Below are 10,400 nucleotides of genomic sequence, written 5' to 3'. Positions count from 1 at the left end.
TCGGCCGCCTGTCCCTTGAAGAGGGGAAGTCTGGTGCTCTGTGCACGGGGCTTGGAACATGTCAGCCCTGAGCATGAGCTGCTGCTCTAGAGGAACGGAGAAACGCTGTCCCCGAAGATGCGCGGGGCGCGTTTGAGTGGCGCGCAGCGTGGCAGAGTGGTGACAGCGCGCTAAAGCAGCCGGGAGCTGGAGCCTTTGTGTCGCTTGCATACTGTGCTCCCACTGCACTGGGGTCCGTGCCTCCGCAGTGTGGCCTGGGAGAGGGGCACAACGCTCTTCTGAAGTTCCTGCGTGTTCCCACAGTTTCTTTGCTCAGAATTCGCGTGGGGCTGCGCTTCTGGGGTTAGGCTTTTGTGGGAATGAGTAGTCACGCAGCAAAGTTAGACTGAAATTCCTGTGTCCTGACACGTGTGGCATTTACTCATGTGTGTCGCGGGGACTCGGGAAGTGTGGGCGCTAGTCTGTGCTTTCCTGGTTGTTCTCCAGAAAGCTCTTTGGAGGTCCAGTGAGTAAGGGGAGGCAACTGGGGGAAGAGACAGTATGACATATTTCTTTAAAGCATGCATAACTTAATCTTTGTAGTAAAAACAGGTGGGCAAGCCAGCCTTTTTAACAGCAGGACACAGATGCAGATCTGAGCTCTGTTAGCTTGTCTGGTTCCAGAGTTCTCCAGGCTTGCCTGAGAGGGTCTTGTTTGGAAGGAGAGACACGGAGTTAAGGGAGGTTTCTGAATGAGAAATGAGGATTATGCCACCAAAGCTGCAGGTAGCTCTCTATTACCTTGCAACGTGAGCATGCCTTTGTCTCCAGGTCATGTTTCTCTTAAGCCTGAATTCCGACAGCGTTACGCATCCTTTTCTGGTATAGCTTTATCAGGAAGGCCTAGAGTCACTATCGTTTTTTGTTCTGTGAACAACTAGCCTAGATCAGTTGTTCCTGACTTTTTTTCATGGTAGAGACCCAGCTACACAGCTTCTCTTCCTTCTTTGTGTTGCTCTCCTTGCCACAGCTCCCTCCCCCCAGCGTGGTTACTGCTGTCTGGGTTGTGATTGCACCTTACTGGGTGGAGCCTGGCCACTGAGGTCGGGGCTGGGAAACAAATCTGGTCTTGTGGCTTTCCACCATTGTCCTGTTCTTGACACCTCAATACTTCTAAAACCAGTAAAGAGACATTTGAGACGTAATAGAGTGTAAAGTTACAGTAGTGTGGGCAATCCTCTGAATTCGCATGTAATTCCCAAAAGGCAGAGATGGGGGAGGGGCCTTTCTTTGCTTCACCTCAAACCCTACAGGCCCACCAGAGAGAACTCCTGAGGATAATCCAGTAACTGCTCTTCTGCTCATTTCCTTTGACTTCACACAGATAGTTGTCCTCTCCACAGCTTAATTTTCTGCTGGTGCACTGGGAATAACCGCTCCCTATTTTAGTACAGTGCTGTGAATATGAATGTGTAGGATGATTTTAGGAGTTTGGATATTGGAACAATAAGTACCATAAGTACTTTAGAGGTGTGACTTCTGGATACTTAAAATGTCAAAAGTAAGTTTTATTTTAAAGGTGTGCAGCTCTTTTGTTATCTGCCATTCCTGATTGTGGTCTGGAAAATGAAGTTAGTGTGTTTTTCTTCAAAATTGTTAACAGATGTATCTGTAATGAGTTTCTGTTGGTAACTTGGATCAGTAAATATCCTGTTTAATAGCTAATCCTATTCATAAACGGAGTTAAAAAAGACTTAATTCCTCTTTGTGGATCCTGGCCTTTTTGTCTGTCATTAATGTAAAACCAATTATGTCTTGGTAATGAATATCTTGTGTATTTTTAACACACACAGCCCTTAATCATATTGTTTCCTTTCTGAGGAGAGCTGTGAATGGATTGAGTCCCGTAGTTCACAGTTGGCTCCTGCAGCTCACTGTGGCAGACGGTCTATAAATAGACCTGCAGTGGCAGAGTAGGGGTTTAGGAATTTGCATTGCATGTACTGTCTTGGGTTTATTTCCTGTGTTTTAATGATGGATGATAGATGCAGTTCAAATCTTCATGGTGCCTGCAGCATGTCTGTTTTGATCTTTTAAAAGAATAAAGGTGATGTTGGTTCCCACTGTTCGACTGTGCAGATCAGGTCACTACTATAAAAGTGAAGAATATTTTTACCTGGTTTCTTCGGCTTTGACAGCAGGCTTTGGGTAGTTGGCATCAGCATTTGCTTTGCAACATCCATTGGTTTTCCATGGGGCCTGTGTGGATGAGTTGTTAAAAGAAAGAGGGAAAAGGGATAGCTGAATGATTATGGAATTACAGATCTTGGGACTATAGGGAGCAGGGGTTAATTCCAAAACTTGTCATTGAAAAGAAAAGTAATACTGGATTGCCAGGTAACAGCACTCTTTAAAATTACGTTTACTCTAGGATGCAGGCAAGGTAAGAATGGTACCTTGACTGTTGTTTAGGGTATACACCACTGATAAGAACTTGGTCCGAGCTGTTGCACTGGCATCTGGAGTGTTCAGATGCAGACCTTTTCAGTGCTCCCATGGCTGTATTAGTAGTGTAGATTCATGCAGACCATTCTTGTGAAGCACACCACTGTTTTTGCTGAAATGACAAGAGATCCTTTTCTTGTCCAAATCTCCTGGTGTTTCTTTGGAGATACTGTCACCACCACATAAGTCTGCGTTGGCAGTAGAAGAAGCCCCACTCTTATGTTGTCCCACATTCCGTTGCAGCAGTGTTCATGTGCCTTCAGGTTGAGCTGGGTCAAGAAACTGAGCTAGCTGAAAACTGTGACTGATTTACAGAAGTGCTAAAGCCAGCATAAGGGAGATGATGGAAGTGTGTGTTGGGGGGACACGGGGCTTCCTTTCTTGGTACTGTGTGCCCTGATGTTCATTCAAAATGAGTGCGTAATCCTGTCCTCCTTAGCTGGCAGATGTCCTTGCTTTGTATCAGTTTCCTGAGGTGGTCTACTCATGTGTTTGCAGACATTTGATGAAAATACTGTACGTGTATTGTTCGTATTTTCCAATTTTATTAGCTGGGATGAAATTTTCCAGAATTTCTCCATTCAAAAGCCGCTCAAGATTGCAGTGAATATAGGTTAGTTCTTTAATATCAAGGGAAACCAGTGAAGGTGATAGCTATAGCACTTGAAAATGGCACAGTGGGTAAATAACTTCAAGACGTTTATAACTGGTGAAGAGTTTCTTTGTTGTGCAGTGTTGGAATTCGATGTCGGTCTTTTGCATTGAATGGGGTAAGGCTGAAGGGCCCTTGAGAAGAGTGTTTGCAGTAGAAGTTTATTGCATGCTCAAAAGTAATTCAGTGAAGTAGAAATAGGGTAATTTTAGTGAATATTTGATGAACAAATTCCTCACCCTTTTTCTGAATCTTACTTTGAGCTCTTGTCTGAGGTCTGTGATAACTTTTAACAGATATGTGGAGAGGGGCAAAGTGTCTCTGTGACTGTGATTTTCATGAGATAGAGCCACTACTGGAAATTAGGGGCAGCAGGGTAGAAACAGCCAGAGATTCCTCTGCATGGTTCTTTATTGCTGCTTTGTTGCAGCTTTGAGTGGTCAGTGTTATATCACGAGCTGCTTTTGTGTTAGGCCTGTCATTTTAGGAAAGTGTCTGTTTAAATACTGCTCTTGCCTAGCATAAAAAACTCGGAAATTAATCCTGCTTGAGCAGGAGATTGGACTAGATGACCTCCAAAAGTCCCTTCAAAGATAAATCGTTGGTCAGGAGTGTATTAGTGACTAAGCAAGTGGTGCTGTTTGCCTGTCCAGGGTATTGTGGAGTGTGCTCCTGCCTGTATCGGTTGCGGAGTACCAACGGCAGACTTCTGGGAATTCCTACAGATTTTCCTGTGCTTGAAGGTTACGGCATTACCTCTGACCACTGAAACCTGACGACCTGGGGAGAGCCATCTTCAGAAGCAAACTTGGATCGTATGCATTCCCTGTGCCTAAGTGCAGCTTCCTCTGAGCCTTTTTAAGGCCCACTGGTATGAGGCAATGTGTGCTGGGAAGGAGAAGAGTGCCGGGGGCACTGGGGCTGATGGCTGTCATCGATTTATAGCAGCTCTTCAATTTTGGCACCAGCTCAGAGTGTTCATGTGGCAGCACCAAGCATGGCAGAGTAAATGGCTTCTGTGCCCTTCCAAGTTCAGTTGTTTAGTAATTAGCAACTCCACAGGGGGGAACTGAGGACAGGAGAGATAAGTTCACAGCCACAGAGGGATCAAACTGGGACTGAGTCTGGTTGAGGAGCACCTGGAGACAGACCCAGACTATTGGCTGTTCCTTTCTAGAGAGGAAACCGGCATGTTACAGTAGCTGAAGTTGTGATTCACTCTTTGTGAACACACTTGCACCCTTGAATGCTGTTCTTCATGCCATAGATGCATTCTTCTTTTCCCTCCACCCTGAACCTTCCTGCTAATTGGAAGCAACCCCCCTGTTTACTCAGTTGCTAACAGGATGCTTCATACCAAATAATCAATCATGAAATTTCTTAGCTTGTGACACATCTTAATGTGCTGAGGAATAACTCTTAGCTAAGCAGGGGATACTGAGTCATCTGGAAAAATAAACAGTCCTTGGACACTTAATGGTGTTGATGCTTCTGCTGGTAGTTTTGTAACTTCAAACCTTCACTGCTGCCACAGGGTAGAAACAAACAGTGACTTCTCCCAGGAGTGATGAGTGAGTTCAGGGTCTAGGCAGCACTTTAGCACATTTTAGATGTGCTGGTCCTTTGACATCTGTGCCTGCCTTGTTGTGAGCCCGCAGACCTCTCCTATTGGTCTTATGTAGTGGTGAGGATGAGCAGATGCACCTTCTCCAGCCACCAAGGCTACCATGCCTGCCAGGAAAAGAGAGGTGGGGGTGACAGTGGCATCTGGACTCCCCAAGAAGTGTCCATCAAAGACAACAGAAAGGCCAACTTGCAGCTGCTCGTTTGGGTTTTGTAGAGGAATCCAAAGGGTCATCATGATTCTGGAGGAAGTAGGAACAGTATTAACCACAGAGTTTGAATTTCATATGGGGACAGCACACCCACATGCAGAGCAGTACACAGGCAGATGGTGGGCTTAAAGCAAGTCAGCATAGTTGAACTTGCTTAGAAATCTGAGCAGCAGCAAGGCCAGGTATTAGGACCTTGATTGCCAGCAGCACTGTAAATGTCACAGGGCCTTGCTGTCATTAGGATCACACAGCTAGGTAAGGAGATGTGGCATAAACACAGCCTTTTTGGGGTCTCATTTCAGAGAGGGGACAGTGCGGGCAAGCCCTTGACTAATTTGATGATCATCTGCCCCAGAGAAAAGTGGTTTTTTTTTTTTTTTTTTTTGGAGATAAATGCAGGCTTTGGTTGCTGTTCTCTTCCAAACCTGTCTGTATGACAGGGTTGGTTTGCCACCTGTGCTTTGCTCAGGTAGCACTGCTCAAAACTGCTGTGGTGCACATGTCCTGTGCTTCTCATTGTGCTCTCAGGTGACACTTGCTTTGTAGAACAAATGCAAATCCTAAAACTTATATATGTCCCCAAGTAAGCAAACACATTGGAGAAAAAAAAATAATAAAAGAGGGAGTGAAGATTCAGGCTGGACTTTACTTGGTTGTAATAAGAGCTGTGGCACTATCTGTTGGAGGGGTATTCTGTGGGCATTTTTTTCTCTGTAGAGAAGTGAGCTTTGTTTTTAAAATAAAAAGTAGAAAAAATGGCTTTGCAATGTATTACTTATAGTTTGGGCCAAAACTCATCAGAACTGTCAGAGAGAGAGATGAGGCAGTGGATTTTTAGTGTTTGCTTTAGAAAGGAGAGAAGCACGTGTTGGTTACACTGCCAAGGTCACAGCAAGCAGTGTCACCTGGCAGTAGTTGCAGTCAGGTGGAAAGTCTTAGCTGTACCTGAGCTGGCCTGAAAGAGGACTGGCTCCACGTCTGTGTTGTTTCCTCCCTTTGCTTGGATCTGCCGGCATAACCACCTGGGTCATCACTCCCTAACGATGTTTGGGAAAGTGATCTGGGTTCAGATAAGCCTCTGTGGCTGCGCCTGTCAGTCTGACAGAATGAGGTTAGGGAACTGCCGTGGATGTAGGCAGGGAAGAGGGTGTGGCTCTCAGTCGGAGGTTAGCCTTGTAACTCAGCTCTGCTGCAGTCAGGGTGGTGTACAGTGTACAGCAGCGTTGAGCCAGCACTGTAAAGTTACAGGCAACTCTTTGGGCAGCCTGAACAGGGCAAGATTGGCAGCGGTGTAACTGTAGTCTCTAAACAGGCTGCTTAACACCTTTGTGTGCTAAGAGAGCGTGCCCTCACCAATGGAGCTCTGACTTGTCTCTTGTCTGGCAAATCGTTTTCTGAAGCTATGGTGCCAGTCTGTAGATTATTTGGCTTTTTGCTTGGTTTTGTAGGTAACCTTAGTAGCTTTTACAAGTAACCCTGATGGCTTTTACTGGGCACTGCAGCCTCTAAACCAGTTCACATCTGAAATTCTCAAACCTGCTTCTCGTTACATGATTCACAGTGCACGCAGAAGGGCCCTTACCTCTGTGTGAAGGAAACTGCAATGCAGTGATACTGAATCCAGCTTTGTAGTATGTGTGTCTGAATTACATTGCCTCCTGAATTCAGGCAGGGGTTGTAGATCTGCTTTGTAGCGTGCTGCAGATGCTGCTACCACTCTGTGTCCTATGGATTGCAGCATCTAAATACTTGCTGAGGCCCTGGTGTGTGATTCATAAAGGAAAGAAAGCAAACCAAATTCTGTCCGTTTTCCAGAGTTAATAATTCTTTTGTTTCTTGTGCAGGGTTGGTTACCAAATGGCTCTCTTGAGTAGACAATTTGGTTTATCTTCGACCCATCTAAGCAGTGCAGTGATCCACCGACAGTTCAGGTAACTTTCAAATTTTGCTTTTGTTTTCCTCAGAATGTTTCATGATTGAAAGAGATGCTCTTAAGTATATCAAGAATAAGATATAGCATTTGTAATTCAAAAGGATAATATAATAAAAAAAAAAAAATCTCACAGTTGTCCATTCATAGGTTGAAAAGTGAGCCCAGACACTCCCATTTGCAGGTTCCTGGCAGTCTGAACTCTGCATTGTCATATGTGTGTGAGGAGGCTTTTAGGCCTTTGACAGCAATGCATAGGCCTGCAAGTAGAAGTTGAAAGTGTCTGTGTTTCTCCTGCAAGTGCAAAAAAACCAACAGCAAGCCCCTGCTGATGCAGAGCCAATTACAATGCTTAAAATTATTCAGGAGTTTATCATTTATTTAGAATAAAAATAATCTAAAAAATTACATTCTCATACTTTACCAGTGTCTATTTTGCTATTTTTCTTTTGTTTCTTGTTCCAGGCTCTAGGCATTTAAAGTTTTGAATTTATGGACTTCATATTTTACAATGCCTTGCACAAAACTGAGAGCTTAATCCTACAGCAAACTCTGCCAATATGGGGAATCTCTATAACACTTCGAAGGGTCAGGTCTTTAGTTTAAAGGATGAGAATAGTCATTCCCAGGACTGTGGTCTAGAGAGGGGATTAAGACAATGCTCAGGGCTAGGTTGTGTGATAGTCCTTGGAGCTATCTTGAGAAGGTATCCAGGTCTTCCTGGCTTTCTCTCTAAGTGGGCTGCACGAGAGCATTGGCCAGTATACATTTAAAGCATATATAGGTGACAGTGGGAGGGAGGGAGGTGAAGTCCAATCCATAGAGGTGAGCAGGACTTCAAAAGTCTTAATGGGGAGACCTTTTCTTTGTGGGATATTGCTCCAAGACTGTGGCAGGAATGAAGAAAAAAGGGAAAGAAAAAGTTCTCCCAGTGCAGTTATTCTTGTCTAGTGGTTCCTGGACAGTCACATTTATATCTGTTTGCTACTGCTGTATTGTACACTTGGTCCCACCAAGGTTATCCCTGCTCCTTCCTGTGACAGCACTTCCCTTTTTTCAGCCTCCTCTCTTCTGCCTTCCCTGTAGTGCAGCCACAGATGGTTAGCAGAGGAGAGAGAGTGTGGTGTATCACAGTCCCTGCCAGGGGATGGGATGGGAGAGGGTGGCTGCTTGCAGAGATTACTGACTTCTAAGAGAGAGAGGAAAGCTAAAGTAGGCCTCTACTGTGGGAAACAGATCTTGAAAGGCAGTGCTTGACTTCTGGAGTTTTTGGACTAATGCAGACTGACTCTGCCAGCCTTCACTGCATGTAAAAATACCTGCTTCAACTGATGTCCATCCACCCCACGTTTGGTGTGCATGCTCATCTTTTAAGTAACTTTGCAAATACAGGTCCTTCCTCTTCAAGAAGGGATGATGGTCCCTATTTACTTTACATGCTTCTGCTCTGAAAAACAAGATGAATGGTTAGGTTGCTTCCATATGCTGTCACTGAATAGTTCAGCTGGCAGCAGGTTGGCCTTCCTGCAGCTCTGGCCAGCATGTTTCTAGTACCTCACTGCAAAGCAGTTTAGCAGCAGAAAGGACCTTCCTGCTTTTCCAATGGTCTGTGCTTGGGTGTCCTTTGAAGACAAGCAACAAATCACTTGAGTTTGAGCTCACTGAATAAAAGAATAATGGTTTCTGTAAGGGAGTATGTTCCTGCTGTTCTCGAGTATATTCAGAGTCAGACCTAACAACTTAGTGTTGTGCAGTTTATTTATGTTGTTTCTTACTCCCCCAAAGCAAACATACAGAAGAGACTGTGTCTCTCCGGGTTCCTTCCACATGGGGAAGTGGTGATCTCTTAGATTCTAGTTGGGGACAGCTTAGCACAACCACAGCAAGCCCTCAGAGGTCTTACTGAGAGCAGAATAAACTGGGAGACTCACAGACTTCACTGAAAGGAAGGTTGGTCATAAAAGTCCTTAGTGCTGGGGACTGTGTGCAAGACTGAAGGAGCCTGACTTGAGTCTTAGCTTCCTGCAGGCTGTTTGAAACAGAAGCGAGCACATTTTTTTGCTTGTAGATTGAAGTTGGATCATCTGCAGTTGCTAAAAAGCCCATGAAATGCAAGCCACTCTTCACGCCATCTTTTAGCTGTGTTTTGGAGCAGAAAGGTCGTTTTATGTTTGACATTTAGTGAAGAGTGTGCAAAGCCCAAAGTAGCATGTGGCTTTCAAAGAGCATATTGAATGCAGTCAGTGTGTCACCCATATGGTATGTATTTGTTGCTGGCACCTTCTGAGTGGTTTGTGTAATGACAAGATTCTGTGCCAGGTTTGCCTTTGCTCCCCAAGGATTATTGAGGAGTTCTGTCTCTCATTCTCTCCTGTCTTTTGGTAGCATCACTGGAGCATGCCAAGCAATACAGAAACTAACCCGTGTGCGAGTGGTGGACAACAGCACCTTGGGGAACACACCGTACCACCGGCCACCAAAATGTATCCACGTGTATAACAAGACTGGAGTTGGCAAAGTCGGAGATAAGATCCTTCTGGCTATCAAAGGAGAAAAGAAGAAGGCTTTAATTGTAGGGCACAAGATGCCTGGCCCCACCATGACGCCTAGATTTGATTCCAACAATGTGGTACTCATAGAAGATAATGGAAATCCAGTAGGGACTAGAATAAAAACACCAATACCCTATACACTGCGAAGAAGAGAAGGCGAGTTTTCCAAAGTATTGGCCATTGCCCGCAACTTTGTATGAATGTTAAGAGAGGTCTTCAGCAATCCTTTTATATCCTTTCATACAGTAGCTGTTCCCTGGTCCTTTTCCAGAAACTGGTGGAACATGAAAAAGTTGATGTTCATCAAGAATCCCTCTCAAGCAACTAATTTAAATATAGAAATAGTTTCTTTTTCTCCAAAAGAAGGTTGATTTATTTCACAGAGCATCTGCAGTATGTTTGAGAAATGGTCCTTCACCCTTATTCCTCCTCTGCTGTTAATCTGGTCTGTCATCATTAAAATGAGAACATGAAAATCCTTGTCCTGTGTTGCGTATGCTCTCTTTGCCCTATTTCAGCCTTTCCCAGTTCCCCAGAAGCAAGACTCAGTCCCTGGCCAAATGACACTGGGATCTACAAAATGGATTCACAAGTAATAGAGTAGGAGAGATACACAATGAGCTGTGGGTGCCTTGGGCACATTCAGTAAAAAGTCTAATTTCTGTCTTTGGCTAGGAGAAGTATTTAGGAGCAGTTAGAATCAGGGGGGCATGGTGGCCTGCAACTTCAGTGGCGTGTGCTTGAACAGGGCATACCAGAAATTGGGAAGCAGAAGTAGGGAGGGGAGCTGAAGGGGAAGGTGAGATCCATCCTATGCTCTCTACGTCACTAACCTCCAAAAATTGTGTTCTCTGATTAGTGCAAGGGCTGGGTTCAGATTGAAAGATCCACAGAAAGAAGCTTCCTTTTGGACTGCTTCTTGGGACCATCATTGGACATCATCCTTG

The 10,400-nt window shown here is 44.8% G+C and overlaps 1 protein-coding gene across 1 annotated transcript; it reads left to right on the top strand.

Moving 5' to 3' along the window:
* The first annotated feature begins 792 nt into the window (after positions 1–792).
* MRPL14 (mitochondrial ribosomal protein L14) lies at positions 793–9,934 on the top strand. The gene is made up of 2 exons (XM_008640041.2): positions 793–6,902; positions 9,287–9,934. The coding sequence occupies exons 1-2, from the start codon at positions 6,829–6,831 to the stop codon at positions 9,651–9,653; spliced, it is 441 nt and encodes a 146-aa protein (XP_008638263.1). The 5' UTR covers positions 793–6,828; the 3' UTR covers positions 9,654–9,934.
* The last annotated feature ends 466 nt before the right edge of the window (positions 9,935–10,400 follow it).

Source organism: Corvus brachyrhynchos, unplaced genomic scaffold, assembly GCF_000691975.1.
Source record: "Corvus brachyrhynchos isolate BGI_N302 unplaced genomic scaffold, ASM69197v1 scaffold31, whole genome shotgun sequence".
Lineage (NCBI taxonomy): Eukaryota > Metazoa > Chordata > Aves > Passeriformes > Corvidae > Corvus > Corvus brachyrhynchos.
Note: the sequence above shows the minus strand (reverse complement) of the source record. Positions and strands in the feature narration are given on the sequence as shown.

What these genes read in the sequence shown, in the direction of transcription:
- MRPL14 (XM_008640041.2), top strand. Translation starts at nt 6,829, where the DNA reads ATGGCTCTCTTGAGTAGACAATTTGGTTTATCTTCGACCCATCTAAGC. An exon ending in GTGATCCACCGACAGTTCAG is followed by an intron (nt 6,903 to 9,286) that starts GTAACTTTCAAA and finishes GTCTTTTGGTAG; the next exon opens with CATCACTGGAGCATGCCAAG.